At 36.3% G+C, this 16,636-nt stretch overlaps 1 protein-coding gene across 7 annotated transcripts; it reads right to left on the reverse strand.

Annotated features, from left to right (window-relative positions):
* Nucleotides 1–7,751: 7,751 nt before the first annotated feature.
* On the reverse strand, nucleotides 7,752–15,774 carry LOC110730662. Of its 7 annotated transcripts, none has more exons than XM_021910481.1 (15): nucleotides 15,376–15,773; nucleotides 12,959–14,374; nucleotides 12,751–12,823; nucleotides 12,326–12,669; nucleotides 12,117–12,221; nucleotides 11,948–12,021; nucleotides 11,100–11,290; nucleotides 10,756–11,013; nucleotides 10,393–10,662; nucleotides 10,112–10,179; nucleotides 9,726–10,042; nucleotides 9,209–9,257; nucleotides 8,861–9,111; nucleotides 8,643–8,732; nucleotides 7,752–8,386 (listed from the first exon to the last, which is right to left on the reverse strand). In XM_021910481.1, exons 2-15 carry the CDS (start codon nucleotides 14,096–14,098, stop codon nucleotides 8,152–8,154), a joined length of 3,465 nt encoding a protein of 1,154 aa, XP_021766173.1. In that variant the 5' UTR covers nucleotides 14,099–14,374; nucleotides 15,376–15,773; the 3' UTR covers nucleotides 7,752–8,151. The 7 variants fall into 7 exon arrangements, with proteins under 7 accessions (XP_021766173.1, XP_021766170.1, XP_021766168.1 ...); XM_021910478.1 differs by having other exon boundaries at nucleotides 10,112–10,284; XM_021910476.1 differs by adding an exon at nucleotides 14,461–14,611 and having other exon boundaries at nucleotides 9,726–10,284.
* Nucleotides 15,775–16,636: the final 862 nt, after the last annotated feature.

Raw genomic sequence — 16,636 nt, forward strand, 5'->3', positions numbered from 1 at the left:
GTACATACTGGGAATCAAGATCCACAAAGTGAATCTTAAAGAATGATTGGAATGAATTGAGAAACTTATGCTGATAAGGTTCTTGACAAGTTCATGAAGCAAGACTCTAAGAGAGGATGTCTTCCCATGTTTCATGGTATTACGCTGTGTAAAACTCAGTTCCTTCAAAAGTTAGTAGAGTTGAGTTGTATGGTAGTGTACCTTATGCTTCTGCAAAAGGGTCCATTATATGTGCCATGATATGTACAAAGCAAGATTTTACATATGACTTGTGCATGTGTAGCAAGTTTCAAGTAAATTCAAAATAAGCATACTGAAAGTTTCCAAGAGCAAATCCTTGAGTACTTGAGAATGACTAAAGGAATGTTTCTAGTTTATGGTGTTAAAAGTGAACAAGTTGTCAAAAGGTTATGCGGATGCAAGTTTTCCAATTTGGCAGGATGACTTTAGATATTGATCTAAATACACTTTTGTGTTTGAATGGTGAAGGACAGTAAGTTTGAAGAGTTCAAAGCAGAATGTTGTTGCATACTCATTGTCAGAATATGTGTGTTTAGCTATAGTAAGAGTAGTTAAGGAGGAATTTTAGATCAAATTGTCCTGTGACTAAAAGGATACCTTTGTCAAAACAAAGGAGTCAGGATCACATCACAAATCCAAACAAATAGATATGAGATATCACCTCATTTATGAGATCAATGACAAGTCGGATTTCGTGATTTGCAAAGTTTTATTATGAGTGAGAAATCACTAAACCCCTTCCGTAGACTAAGATATGAGAGTCATATTAAAGTCTTTGATTGAAGAAAGTTATGTAATTTAAGTTGTATATGTTTTGAGAAAACATATTACATAAGAAATGCATTACTTGCAGAATTATGTTTAAACAGAAATTTCATTCCTCTTATTTAATTATGGTTTTGGAAATCAAATAAAATGTCCAAAATAATTATGAATTGATGGGCTCATCAGGTTGATGACCTGGTGAATGAAACCCCACAGGTGAACAAAATTCATATATTATTTAAGTTCCTAGTTCAAAATCATTAAAGTGGACATAAATGATTTCAATAAATGGACTAGCATGTAAGATTGATTGGATAGCGCAGTTTCATTAGTGATACTCGGTCAATCACTTGGATATGCATGAATGATGCATGATCGAACTAATGACCTACTTTGAAGTTCAAGTATTGAGCATCCAGATATATTAGTGGATTCCTTTAACATGAGTGGAACATTGATTTCCTTTAATGGATGATATGACTGTGGTACACTCAAACGTCTACCTGTAAATGGATAAAGGGTATTTCCTGGTTATTTCAAAAGTTGAGTGGGAGCCTTGTTGCCACAATATTGGATTGAGCCTACCTATTAAATTAGGAAATGTGTTATGGCCTCTTGAAAAGGGAGAATTCAGAAAATATGTGGCCGTGTTCAAATGCATTACTCGGTAATCATTTGGTTTTGTAATTCTAACTCAGATTTCAAGAAACGGTTTGTAAATTAATATGATCTCGATATGTGATGCAATCATATTATCAAATTGACAAATATTAACTTAAGGAATTTGAATATTGCACACTTGTCTCAGACAAGTGGGAGATCGAAGGAATATGTCTTCGTCGTGTGTAATTACTAGATATATTAATGGATTAAATTATGGAGATAATTAAGTTCGGACATTTAGGTTGTCGTTTTATCATAGCTAGAGGTACCAACAATTTTTGGGCTAGTAAAATAGCCCAAAGCCCAATTGGACGGATCCTATAAGGTCACACAAAGGGTCTAGATAGGGCATGAGAGGACTAGGCCCAAGATGGGCCTCATCCCCTAGTATAGTCGGCCACATGGAACGGATTGAAGGGTTTTAGGCTTCTTAACCCTAGTCTAATTATTATAAATAGAATAGGTTGTGGACACCCATTTGTGTCTCCCCAAAACCAAACCCAGTGATGAGTACCTTTCGCGTCGAATCATAATCGAATGAAGTGAAAGTGTGGAAAGTCTAGTGTTGCGGATAGTTTTAATTTCTTTTCTCTTCTCTCTGTTTTTGAAAACTTATTTTAAGAAAACAGTCAATCCAGTTTGGTTGGTCCATGATATGGGTCCAATAGTAGTGTAGTTGGATGGGGCTTGACAAGAGCTTTCCAACGATATATTATTATCCCAATTCCGATGAATATTGAGGAAGTTATGGCCAATTTACTGAACTGGGCCCGGTTTGAGCCTTATATGCGGCCCAATGATCTAGGGGAGGGCCTAATATAGATTTATCATTCCTAATGCAATTAGGAATGATTTTAGTCTTTTAGATTTTTCTAGAAGTTCCTTTTATTCCTAATTCAATTAGCATTGATAAATTGACTTTTGTTGAAAGAACATTTTTTTGAGGAAAATACGATTTTATCCTCCTGTATGGCAATTTTTATCTGATTTTAAGAAAACGCGTGGATTTCTAAGTCAGTGCCAAACGCCAGCTGTAGCGCCTGACGCTACGATTGGCGCCTGGCGCCAACCTTAGCGTCTGGTGCTAAGGTCAGCGTCTGGCGCCAACTCGGTTTTTTGCGTCAGAATTCGGTTTTTGATATTTTATCTTTTTGGCTGATTTTCTTTATAAATAACGTCGTAAAAACTCCGTTTTGATTTACCAATTCTCACCAACTCTCATCAAGATTCTCTTGATTACTCTCTCTCTCTCTCTCTCTCTCTCTCTCTCTCTCTCTCTCTTTTCCAAACTAGCCTTCTCTCAAATATAAAAATTCCGCATTCATTAGATCTAGATACACCTAGCCATATTCGAATTTGCCTTCGCCCTAGACGTGAAAGGTTTAATTTCTGAGGGTTTGGTCCCAAATCTCCTTTCAATTATTTAATTTAATTGTTTGTTTATTATTTTCATTGAAGTTACTAACGTGTGTATTTTGTTATTAGAAAGAGGTACGAGGCATCAAAGTAAGTGCTTTAATTGTTTTATTGATGTTATTATTGTAGATATCATGCTTAGATTGTTATTTTGATTCCTAGTATCATGTCTACGGTAACTTTAATATCAAGTATGATTAAAAGTATGATGTCTTTTATGTTCTTCCTAATATTTATGATTGTTAGTATCATGTTAGGGTTAAAGTTTTAATCTTTATTGCTTAGTGACATGCTAGGGTTTGTTATTAATCTTGTTAGTATCATGCCTAGGATCTTGCTATTATTATTATGCTTTAACATGATTATGATTATTATTATGATGATTATTATTTTTATTATTATTATTATGATAATTATTTTTATTATTATGATGATTATTATTTTTATTATTATTATTATGATAATTATTTTTATTATTATGATGATTATTTATTATGTTGCTTGATATTTATTGTTATTGCTTGATCACACCTTTTATGCATGTTTAAAGGGAATTGGTACTTGTAATCACGCTTAATAAGTTAATTATTAATCTTGTTTGGGGTTAATTCGATTATAATTCAATTGATCGCCAATAATAGTTTTATTTGTGCATTAATATTCAACCAACATAGATAAACAGGTTTAGGGTAAACCTATTTATTGCATGTTAGTCAGAAAGCGCACATGAATACGATCAGAATAAAGTAGAGGCCTATTATTAGGGCAGGTTCAATCTCTTTTAGGTTGGATTTGTACCTTCATCCCCGAACTACCAGCCATGGTTCCAGACCTATTGGAGTTGACGATCTCTTGGATCGTTAAGGAGTGTAACCTTCACCTCGTGAACGGTTTACAAGTTCCTAAAAAACTTGTTGGCGACTCTTTTGCTCTATCTTCTTTCCCTTTGGACGCCACCGTACTTTAGTGTATGATCACAGTGGGGTTCAAGCTAGGGGATTAATGCTTGAAATATTCCCTACATAGGTGCCTAGGGTTTGCATGACATAGTAATTCAATTGATCAGTAAGATCAAAACCCGAATTACCAAACACAAGACCAAGCCCTCTCAAACTCTCCCCTCTCACGGCTCTCTCCTCCTCCCTTGCACCGGTTGTGGTGGTTCCTGGTGGTGATGGATCGTGGTGGTCGGTTATTCCATTAAAGGTGGTGATCGTGGTTTTCCTCAATCACTCGACCAATCTAGTATTGATGGATGGGTCGTTCGAAGCTCGTGGACTTATTAGAGGAGCAACGGTTGGGGCTCTATTCTCTCTTTGATTTGTCAATCAATTGCTAAGTGGAATTCACACTTCAAAGTTATAATTATGTGTCTTGTGTGTTATGCATGTGATCTTGGGATAAGGTGCTAGATCAAATATGATTTAGGATTTTCCACTGCATAGTACCTATAAACTCCTACACTTAGAGGGCCCAGTTTGGTTGTTCTTCATGGATCCTAACAACTATTTAATGGTGCGTTAGATAGTTGTGCGTGTTGAACTGTTCGATTAGCTTTTCTAGATCTTATGTGGTCACGGGTTGATGTTCTCCTTTATCAGCAGGTTATTCAACTCCATGTTGTCACCTTGATCTTCACGGTTGGATTGCGGATTATTTAACGGCTGATGAAGTGGGCATAACTGATCTTAAGTGTGATTCTGCCCAACAACATTCTAAGGGAGATCGGTTTGATGAGTGGTTAATTACCATGGCTTTTTGTTTGATGTATCCCCACAAACATCGCCAATTGTTTCTGCAAAAGAATTCAGAAATCTGAGTTGTGAGGGATTTTGCTCGTGTAGTCAAACTAAGTCTTGCAAATAAAGAAATTCAAATGTCTCGGGGGATGTTTCCGAGAAATTCCCTTCGACAGTCAAGTCAATTAATCGTATTTAGAGAGAGAGAAAGTTTAATTTGTAGAGAGAGAGACTAGAGAAAATTCATTTTCCGGCAAATTATGTGTAGACGGTAATTATAAGAGAGGATAAGCTGATTTCTTACGGTTCAGATTAGGGTTTCTGGCCATTCTGGGCTGTATTAGGGTTTTTTCATATTCGGGTTGTGCACGATTCTGGAACATTCCTATTCTAGGGTTTAAACGAGGGTATTTTGGTAATTTCTGTATTTAATGAACATGGGCCCACAAAGGGGTCCAAACAACAACAGGAAAGAGTGCAAGCGCCATCAATCACCCACACATTGAGAGAAAAACTCTCTCGTAAGAAATATTCAGATTTCTTAGCTTTTCTCCCATGCATGCCTCTCGACTTCTTTTTCCTTAGATCTTTCTTTTGTCCGACGCCTATTACTTGCCATTGTTGTTTTTTTTACAGATCCTCTATTATGAAATTAAGGAAGAATTTCTTGCTTGTGAATGGCTTAAAGCCTTGACACTTACATTTAATGATGTATATGACAATTTGTTTATGACTTTATTTTAGTACTTGCTACCGATTTTGTTTTTTGACCATTAATGGACAATTATTTTTGGAATTGTTGAGAAATCTAATTTTGACAATTATCCACTCTATGGATTTTGGTTTTTTTTTTCTCATATTCATGTTTGTATCAATTATTTATTTATTTTATTTTGGGTCGGGATATTTAGCATGATCGCTTGAAGATGCTCTAGCTCTAGCATCTCATCACCGTCATCATTCTTAAATGGTCAAGGAACTTCCAAATTTAGCAAGCTTTTTCAAATCTTGCTCTTGATCATCCTAACCAAAGTCACCGAATATTTATATTTCATCGTCGGTCCTCCATTGAGATCACCAATAAGGGTCAAATGCTGCCCACGATTTGTCCGATATTAAATCGGGCCCCGAAACTTGCCACTAGGTGGTAGCTGCATACATTTGCTTCTAGTTTCCATTGATGCTTGGTTACCACCTCGCTGCCAATCTTGGTCGTGGTTGCCTTGTTGTAAGCCATCGTAGATGTGGTGGTTTATATTCCTGTTTTTGGTTAGACCCCTTTAAGAAGCCTTGTATCAGCTTCCTTAAGAAGCCTTGTATCAGCTTCCTTGAGAAGCCTTTTGGAAAAATACACTTTAATAATCCCAACTATTGCTGGTTTACTTCAAATAATCCTAAATATGGGGTCAGTTTGCCACTAGTAGTCTTGACCGGTAATCAACCTAATATAACAGCAAGTTGCGTTGACACATGGAATCACATGATGGGTGATTAAAAAAATAGTAAAAAAACAAATAATTGAAAAACAGGAAATAAAATAAAATAAAATAAAAACCTTTCCTCCCTACCAACCACCCCCATCCCCTTAGCCTAGCCAGAATCCACCGCTACCTCGCCGAAAACCTCCCTTTTCCCCTTCCACCCCACCAAAAACAACCACCTCCCCTGACCCACCCTAAAATTGTCCCCTCCCTTCCCCCCACCCCCGAAATCGCCTTAACTAACCCCTGCATACTATCCGCGAAACCACCACCCTCCCTCCTGCTTGCCCGCACCCCCTCGCACCTTTTTTGGCTAGCTTTCTTAATCGGAAACCCCAATCTACCTTCTTATCTCCTTTTCGGTTAGCTCTGCTTGCGAAACTCCCCAACCTCTCTCCTTATCTCCTATTTTGTTTTTGTTTTTTTTTTTTTGGCTTAAGTTTAAATTTTTTTGATTTAGTATGTTGTTCAGTGATTGGGAGGTGGTTTTAGGGAAAAAGGATGTGGTTTAGAAGGAAGTGGGAAAGCCAACGGCTGGGATGGTTAAGGAGTGGGGGTCCAGCAAAATTGGGTTGGGCGATGGAGGTGCCGGTGGGGGAAGGGGGAGGAGGGGCTAGTATTTTAGGTTTTCTTTCTTTTTTTTTTAAATTAAAAAAAAATTAACTTTTTATTTAGTTTTTTTTTTTTTAAGTTTTGAAACTTTTTCTCTTTTTTTTCCTAGACCAATAGAAATGCGGCACATGTAATTAAAAAAATAACCTGCTTATTAGGTTACCGATCATCCAGGGCTACTAAGTGGCAAACTGACCCCATAATTAGGATTATTAAACAATAAACTTTAGTTAGGATTATTATAAGTACATCGCTTAATTCTTAGTTTAAATTATTCCTTTTCTTCAAATCTATTAGTCTTTTCTTCAAATCGATCCCCTGCACGGTCGCACATTAAGACAAATCAAAAGAAGGAACAAACAATATATATCCTCTTTAATTGTCAATGGAGAATGAAAATATGCTTCCATCAGCTAGAAAGCTCCTTTTACCAATCAAAAAAACCAGGTATAATAATAAAAGAGACCTTTTTGTCTGTCATTATTATTACATCATTTTCAGTTAAGATTTAGATACACTCAACTCAACTCACTTACTTTCATAGTACAATGATTCTCACGTGTGGTGCTACAACAATCAAAGCAATAAAAATTAGCAACAGACAAAATAGGAGATTAGAAAGAGACAGCAAGTACAATAAAAACAGGATCCAAGTCAAGTGTTTTATGCTTTATTATTACATACTACTACAAAAATAGCCCACTTCCCAACATTATAATTGTTATTTGTCCTTTTTATTATGAGATTCCCACCCTTTTATCACTACCAAAGGGCACAGGATCTTTGCTTAACTCATATTTTGTTGCATGTACTTTTCAATAAAAATTAAAGAGGGAAAGGCGGGTCCAAGATGAGAAGGTTCTAACTGATTTTCAAATACTGTCCCCGCCAAAATAACTGATATAATTAAGCATGGGCAATATTTTTTTCAAAGGTATGTTTCGATTCCTGTACCTTCAAAAGAAGACGATGTTAGATGGAATAAGTGAGAAAGTGTGACTTTAGGGGTAAATTCGATAGCCCTTGAATGAAGATGGTAAAGAGAAAACTGAGAGCAGATGACAACAGTTAGTCTGATTATGAAAGTACTGATGACATAAATAACTTTACATAGTTTAAGTTACCTTTGGAAGATCTAGACAGAGCTGAGTTTATAACATCCGTACTTGTAACAAAGACGAGGTTACTTCTGAGTTCTTCCTAGTTTCTACTAATTAAAAAGATATACATAAGACTTATATACTGTCAAAAATTGACGACCAGCCTCCAAAAGGGAAGCACATTCCTTGTTTCTATGATAACTCATGGGTCCAAGCATTTTTCTTGTGTTGGTCTCCCAGATAGCTTTATAGGTGCAAGGAGTCAAGGACATTGCTATGTAACCCATGATTATGAGAAGGCTTGATAGGATAGAAATTATATACCGAGGGCGAATGAGTGAGTAAAAACTTGTATCAAAGTGAAAGACATTGTACCCCTTCTGGTAATTTCAGGGGTAAGGGAACTGCACTAACATATCTCTGAAGGAATGGTTTGACAGATGCCACACCAGTTGGCGAAGACTCTGAATTAGCTGCCACTGGATCTGGTACACGACTATGGTATCTTGCATAATGGTTGATGTGGCAAAACTTCTCCAGCTCCTGGCACTGTACCAGGATATCCACAACTGAGATACCCTTGATCAATCTGAAACAATTAAATAGCAGATCAGAAATTATGAAATATTCACTAAAGAGCCACATTGCTGAATTAATTTTCACTCCACAAACAGATTTTTTTTTTTTTTAAAAAAAAAAAGAAACTTAAGACAGGACAAAACTGTATTGTAACCAAATCTGGTTAACTCATGAATAATGAATGCCTACCAAAACTCCTAGTAGGCTAGTACTGGTACACACAAAGAATTTGGTCCACCACAGCAAGAATAGAAGAACTTTCTTACCTCTCCATATGGGTTTCCAACTCTTTGGTTCGCTTAAAAAGTTCAGTAGCTTTGTCAGAAAGGCAATCAACCATCCTACCATTTCTGTTCCTGGCAACAATCCTTAATAGTTTATGAAGTTTGAAGATACTATAGTTCAGAGAAGAGCTAAAAAACTAAGAATAAAAAGGATATATTAACTCAATCATCCTTGAGATAGCATAGATACTGAAACTTACATGTTACCAAATTCTTGAGACATGTTACAATCAGTCCTTGTTCTATTGGCCAAACTGCATGCGTCAGATAAAGCTAACTTGGTAGTAGAGTATGTCACTATCTCATATTCCACACTAGCATCTACTGAAAGGACAGTTGATGGTGGGGGTCGAAAAACCAGCTGCATGAGCTTTGTAGTTGAAATGAGTCTTCTCTTGGCGCGTAAAGCTGGTCGCATTTTGTCATTCCTTTCATCTTCATCCACACACTCCTAATTAAGATAACGCATTGAATGCATTGTTAAATTCAAAAAAGGATGTCAAGATAAATGGTCAGTTTCGGAGATACAAAGTTATATAAGGACAAACCTTCTTCATCAGTCGATTTGTAACCTCTGTCCACTCTTGATCAGCATTACTGTGAAACAGAACAACTGATGTATTAGAGACAGAAAAATGAGATTGATATAATAGTCCCTGTTCTTTTATCGCTCCTTAACATTTCAATTGTAAGAAATAGTAAAATGAGATGCATTACCACTATTCAAGATTGCTCAAACTCCAAAATATCACTTCCATATACTAGGCAGACATGACAGAACTACTTTTTAAATATTATCAACTAGAACTGTACCACATGGTTAGCATATCCATGGGCAGAAGTGTGGTGGCTGAATGTTCCCACAACTATAAGATTACCAGCCAACCACATTAATACATTATGAAGTTTAGTTGCAATTAACGAATGTATAGTTACAAACCTCTCCCCATTGAAAGTTCTATTCCCCTTTTTAACTTTTCAAGCTAGCCACAGTCATTTCAATAATCCAAAATGAAATAAGACTTGTAAGGACAGAGGCACTAAGTGTTAGATGAGGGCAATCACCTGATGTCTGGAAGCACCTGACAAGTTTTCATCACCTCTTTGTGCCAGGGAAGGCATTCATACATTGCAGATTTACGCTTCTTTATTCTTCTAACACCCAGGTTTATTGTAGCATCCATATGATGCACAGATGATGGCAGTGATTGTTCACAGGTGACCATCTGGTTAGCCAGACTTGGCAGAATACCAAGTTTTCTGCTGGCTGGAATTCCGTTAAGGTCTGTGATAGTACCACTTAACTGCACATTCTCAGATGCCTTATTGGCAGTTTGAGCAGCACACTGAGATAATATCTGCCTAGTTTGCATGTATTCATTCTGCATATGGTTAATTCTATCAGATAGGATAATGTTACCATTAGAGTAACCCTGGGCAAAGACTGGCACCTTATCAGGATTTATATATTGCAAAGCTGAAGATTCTGAAGATATCTCCTTCATGCTTCTGTTTAGCCCTGATGACAAAGAAGGAATGAAGTTGTTGCCAGATGAACATGAATCAAATTGACTGCCAGCAGTAGCTTTGGCCAGTTCATGTATTTCATGCAGTGATTGCAGCCCTGAGAATTCAGGAATCCACTGCTTGTTTAGGTTATATATAGCAGATAAATTATAGTCCACCTTATTCAAATAAGTATTACCAATGTCTTCTTGCTGGTTGAAGTTACCTGCATTATGTAATAGCTGGGATTTTCCATAGGTGGAAAGTGCTTTTAAGGTTGTCTCAGAGGAAATCTTCTGAGAAAACCCACTATTAACATAGCCCCGATGATTTATACAGCTCCCAGCAGAAGCCGATGCATCCGCGGAGATGATGAGGTATTTGTCTGAAGATTCATGACCTTTATGGAAATTAACAGTCTGAATATTTGATATATTTTGCTCATCATGATTGTCTTTGCTCATCCTAGAAGGTAGACCAGCCAATGATGAAAGCTCTGGTAGATTACGAGAACCAAAATTGGTTACACAACTAGCTATAAATAGGGTGGGGGAAGAATGTACAGTACAAGGAACCCCGCACGCATTACCTATCATGTCCTTCTGACTTGGCACATCCCTCCATACATTAAGTGGCTTCTCGCCTTGACAGTACATACCTTGTATAGCTGTCAACTGTGTGACTGGCAAAGCTCTTGCATTTAATGGATAACCATCTTGAGTAGTGGAAAAACCAGATGAAGATATTTGTTGATTCATGCCAGGAAACTTCCTTCGAATAGATTCATATGTGTCGGACACTTTAGATATGTGTTTTCCATCAAGCTGGCTGTCCACATGAAGATGACCTGAAATTAAACATTCAAGTGAGTTTCTCTTACTTTTTAAGTTTGAGGATACAATTACATAGAAAATGTGAGACTTGCCACTGCACCTTGTGATAGAGAAGCTCCTTGCAAAGGAGAGAAAGAATTCCCAAGAGAAGACGGTGTCCACCAAGTTTGACCTTTATCACTTCCCAAACTAGCAATCCTTGAATCCCCTGGTACAGAGCTTTGAAAGGAAAATCTTTCTGGATTGGCATCCCCATGAGAAACTGAAATTTTTGGCTCAGATGTATTTTGACTGTACACATTTTAGCCAGTTATAATATGCTCAAAAGAATATGTGATAGGTGAAATAGACAAGTCTTCACAAAGAAAACCGACACCAAATTATATATTAGCTAAATAAGTACCCGTACAATCTGTAATTTAGAATAAAAAAATTCAAATTCTTAAAATAAAAATATTAACTAATTGATTTTGCAACAAATTATACAACTCGCTTTAAAGAGGGTTTTTGGGAAACAAAAAGGTCATTAATGTGTTTTGGTTAATTGATATTCACATTTTTATTTATTTTTAAAGAACTATTTACCCAATCTTTGAATTTGGATAGACAAAAAAAAAAAAGGAAAGAAAAAAAAATGATGTCATAAGCAATTTTGGCAGGATAAACCGTGTACAAAGGTGATGTAAGAAGTATTTACTTTAGATATAGTAATAGACAAGGCTTTGCACATAAAAGAACAAAAAAAAGTTAAAGCATAAGCATTTGCATAGATTAGCTACACTTAGACTATAAGGATCAGTAAATGCAGCGGGGAAAATGAACTGCAAATGCACTATATAGAGCAGCTCAAATAGGATAGTTAAAAAAAACACTGGACAAATTCAGCTTCAGCCAAACTTCAATAACATTAGTTCCCATGTAATTTAGAGGGTAGTACCAATAACTGACCTGTCAAATGAAGCAGATATGTCAGATGCTGGACTGCCTTTTGAAAATGCATCACCTGACAAATTTGGCTTCCCCTGAAATGATGTTCAATGCCCATAAGGAATATAAATTAGCCAAAACATGCACTTAAGGGATAAGTGTTCTCATCTAAGGTCAAGTAATAGATTACCTTCATCGTTGTATCATCAGTATCTGTGCGAAAAACATCATTGGACTTTAAGGGGCTGAAACACTCTTGCTGACTGTTAGCTCCAGGTGAGGATACGCATAGGACCTACACATAACATTTAGCATGGTAAATCTTACAGTTCATCATTGATTACAAACTTCACCTCTACACCAACAAGAAGTTCCCTTCAACAAAGAATGACATCCAACCTGGTTTTGTGACTTGTGGCTGCTCCTTGCAGAAGATTCAGAATCTTCTGCATTTAAGCATCCATTATCTGCTTGAGCTACATAAGCTTGAGAAACTTTTGAATTGTAGCTGTCACTTGAATTTTCTCTTCTGTAGTGGTTCTGATTTCCATATATCTCAGCTGCTTTTTTATAAAGCGCATTAACAGCCATGGGGTTACTACTTGACTGGTGGTCAAGTCCCATGTTTATGTAGTCTTTCTGATCAGTAACATTGTTGACAGGCACATAACTATGACAATCAAAATCATTCCTCATCATTCCTGACCTTGAAACAGCAGAAGTCCAACTCCCCTGAGAAAGATCTGCATTCTTGCAGAAAGTCTTTGTTACATCAGCAGGCCAGTGGTTTTAGCACTAGAAGATGATAAATGACTGTGCATTACCTCTAGAATTCTTGTCGTTCATGACAGTCCAATGATTTACTGGGTGTTCGGCTGGAACAGACCTGTTTATAAGCTGTTGACAGTTGGCAACCAAGAAAGATGCTCAGATTGTTGTTTATTACATATTCATGAGGACAACAACAACAATAAAAAAAAAAAAAAAAAAATTAAGTATGAACTAGTCAAAATCAGGGAATACAGAGCTTACCACTGAATCAACAGATGACAGGGGACCTCTCGGATTATTTGAAGAGCTCTTCAATCCACTATCTATCCATCTACCATGCTGCTGATCATTTGACGTGAGATTTATAGGTTGTTTCCTAATGCATGAATCAGAATTCTGGAAACTCAAACCACTCAACTCTTCTTGGATACCAGTGTCACTGCTAGAAGCCTCGGCAACAGCAGACTGCATCAGAGCACTCCAGCTTCCACTATGAATAGAAGAATATGAATCCATATAATTTTTATGACTCGAAGCATCCATAAGGTCTGTAGAGTCTATGGCAGCAAGCTTGCTGAAAGAAGTGTCCCAACCATCGTCTTCTGTATCAAACAAGATCTTCTCTTCTAGAGGATCCAATGTAGCTGTACCTTGAGAACCATTAGTTTGTTTGGTTTGTTCATGCAGGAATCTAGAAACATTACATTGTCCATCTGCTCTGTCGTATGCTTTCAGTGAGGCATTTGCCTTCACCGGCGGGAAATTTTTCAAAGACATTCCACTACTTATCATTTGAGCAGACACTTGACCAGCTAAACCTTTTTCCTGCACCCCTTGCCTTAGCATAAAAGACCCATCTATGGAATGACCTTGACCTGGAGAAGCAGAAGGCTTATCACCCATGAATGGATTAGTAAATGCTGACAACGGTGAGACGAGCTTGTCGTTTGAATTAACGGACAACGTATAGACAGAGCTATAAGGTACTCCTTGCAGAGAAGAGTAATGTCCCAAATTGCCTCGCCCACTGGATATAGGTGTTCCGTAATAAGAACTATCAGGCTGTTGCAAAGCAGAATTCATTATTAATCCTTCACCATGGGAATATGCAGAACCTTGGTTTATTCCTGGCATGGAAGAAGACCCATTGTGATGCATCCAGTTCAAATTACTGGCAGCAACCATATTTGATGCATTAAAAGCCGCTCCACTAGGGATTTGACCACCTGCAGTATGTTTAGCATATAGAGGCATATTCAAAGAACTTGATGGCTTTCCATCACCCAACTGTCCAAGTTGCTGCTGCTTCTGAAGTTCTTGTAACCTTGCAAGCATAAGCTGCTGCTGTAGAAGTTGCAAGTCACTGAGTCCAAATTGCTGTTGTGATCCAGGATATGACATGCTGATCGTAGTTTTTATTGAATGTTTCAACCCCCCACCAAGTCAAAAGCTATGATGACAGCATATCGTTTCCAGCAGTAATATTTTCTGTCTAAATTCTGACCACTGCTTTTTCTGTCATCCCTCGCGGCGATTAACAACTATAGTATAATAAATACAGAAAAAATCCTCTTAGCTCCATTCCATGTTTCTGTGGTTCACATATCTTCCCCAAGAATCGTGTAGCTCATAGTCACCCACTGTTTAGATTAAGTGCAATAATCCCTTACTAATTATCTGCAATGCAGGACACATAATGTCAGCTTTATCAGCAGAAGATACAGCCACAACAAGCCATGAAGAGCTTAAATTCTAAAACGTACTGAAAAGAGTGAAACTATACAACATCAACGTCATTCCAACGCCTCCAATGAGGATCTCAGGTAAGGGAGGGTCAACTTTAGACAGCTATTTCCCAAGAGAGGTGCTTTTGGCAATTGACTTGATTCACTACACAGTGATCACAGCTAAGTCCTAATAAATAAAAGAGCTGAAAGTGAATTGACCACTTACATTTATTGTTTTTTACAATCTAAAAGCAGAATAATTGTGCATATTCGACTCCATTGGCTATGAAAAGATTCTTAACATGCATTGACAACATTTTTGTATGGAATTATATATAGTAGATAATGGACACCTAAATAGTGAAACCAGACGCGTTAATACAACTCAAAGAACACAGAAACTTAAAGGGCATTCGAGAGTTGTATGCAATAAGTATATATCTCACAAAATAACCCAGATCTCACTAAACTCGAGTTTACCAAACTCGAAATCTACACAGTATCACACTTAACAAGCAACAAAGCTAAAACATACCTCGGAATACAATTCGACTAGTGAAGTAAGAAAGCTATAATTTCAACATCAACAAGGATATCATTGCATGCTTTACAAAACATCAAGTGAAAAAGACATTCAACAAGCAAAAAACATAATCATGATAAAAAGTATCAATTACAAGCTAGTTCAGACACAATTAATTAACAAATTAAACACCCGTAATAGAAATTTAAAAACCATATAAAGTAACACATTAAATAGCAATCATTTCAACTCAAAAACCCCCAATAATTACCCAAAAATGACACAAATTTCTTAAATTACATCAATTACAAAACCCCATCACATAAAATCTAGCAAAACTAACAAAAACAGTAAAAAAATTAAAATAAAATCAGCTCAAAACAATCAAACCCAAATCATTTAGGGTTGTAAAAAAAAGAGAAACTTACATAATTATTAAGCTAGTGTTAGTTCTTCATTAATCTATGATTTTGCAGGAAAATGGGGTGTAAAGAATTGAGGGTTTGAAATAAGAAAGTGAGTGAGTGAAGTGAGTGAGTAGAGAGAGGTGGAAGAACGAGTTGACTCAGGAGTCAGCAAGAAATGGTACAGAGCTCTTACTCTTCCTTTCTCACTTTTTGTTATGCAATCACTTTTCTTGTTGGTACCCACTGCATTAAAGCGAGTGACACAACCAACAGAATATTAAAAAAAAAAATAAAAAATAAATAGAAAAGTGATGAGAAAGTATTGCCCACTATCAGGTAGGGACTAGGAAAGTCCATACCACCGTTGAAAAAAAAATTTCGCTAAGTGTTGGAAAAAAGTTATTTCCTATTTTAATACTGTTATTTTATGTTCTAGCCTGTTAAAATAAAATTTAATATTGTTATATGTTTCTTTAATATTGTTTTCGAGGTGTTATTTTGATCTTTTCAGCAGTACTTATATATTAAAAGAATAAGTATTTGTGTTAAAAGTTAAGTATTATATTTAAATACAGTTATTATATAAGTGAAATCTGTTATTAAGAAAGAAAATACAGTTATTCTAAATTAAAAACTGTTAAGCTGCGTGATTTGGTATCAGAGCCATAACGGTTAAAAGGTAAATTAAGTTATAAATAATTAAGTAAAACTGGAGAATACTAGGCCCTCTACTGAGTGTAAGAAACCTGATTTTAAGCATTATTATCATATTCCTGAAAATACTAATAATTTTGGCCCAGTCCTTAATTATATAGTAGATCAAATTGGCGAATTAAGATCGGAAGTTGATAACATACATGCTCGTTGTATTAATATTGAAAATAAGATATCAATAACCACAACCGATATTAATAAAAAAAGTAAGCGACCTAAACGAACAGGTTAAACAAGTTCAACTTGCTTTAACAAACGAAGTTAGGCATCAATTTGGAAAAGAAGTATCACCTAATAAGGAGAAAATCGTTCCATATAAATATAAATATCCTTTTCAAAATCTAGATAAAAATAAAAAGTTTACTGTAACACTCCCTAAAAGACCTACTAGTAACCAAGAAAGGAATAAAGAAACTAAACATGAACCCTCATCTTTAGGAGAAAACACTAAATGAATAACAAGTCCTATCCGACAAAGAAGAAGACCCTAATAAGCTTAACGAAATCATGAACTTAATTTCTAAAAAAGGGATTACTTCTGATAACGAAATAGAAGAAAATAGTTATG

Source organism: Chenopodium quinoa, unplaced genomic scaffold (genome assembly GCF_001683475.1).
Source record: "Chenopodium quinoa cultivar QQ74 unplaced genomic scaffold, ASM168347v1, whole genome shotgun sequence".
Taxonomy (NCBI): domain Eukaryota; kingdom Viridiplantae; phylum Streptophyta; class Magnoliopsida; order Caryophyllales; family Amaranthaceae; genus Chenopodium; species Chenopodium quinoa.

Bases quoted from the DNA above. Each gene is read 5' to 3' on its own strand.
- LOC110730662 (XM_021910475.1), bottom strand. From the start codon at position 14,098: ATGTCATATCCTGGATCACAACAGCAATTTGGACTCAGTGACTTGCAA. The intron at 12,222-12,325 runs GTTGGATGTCAT...TGTTATGTGTAG, and splicing joins GCCACAAGTCACAAAACCAG to GTCCTATGCGTATCCTCACC. The intron at 8,387-8,642 runs GTAAGAAAGTTC...TAATTGTTTCAG, and splicing joins TTGGAAACCCATATGGAGAG to ATTGATCAAGGGTATCTCAG.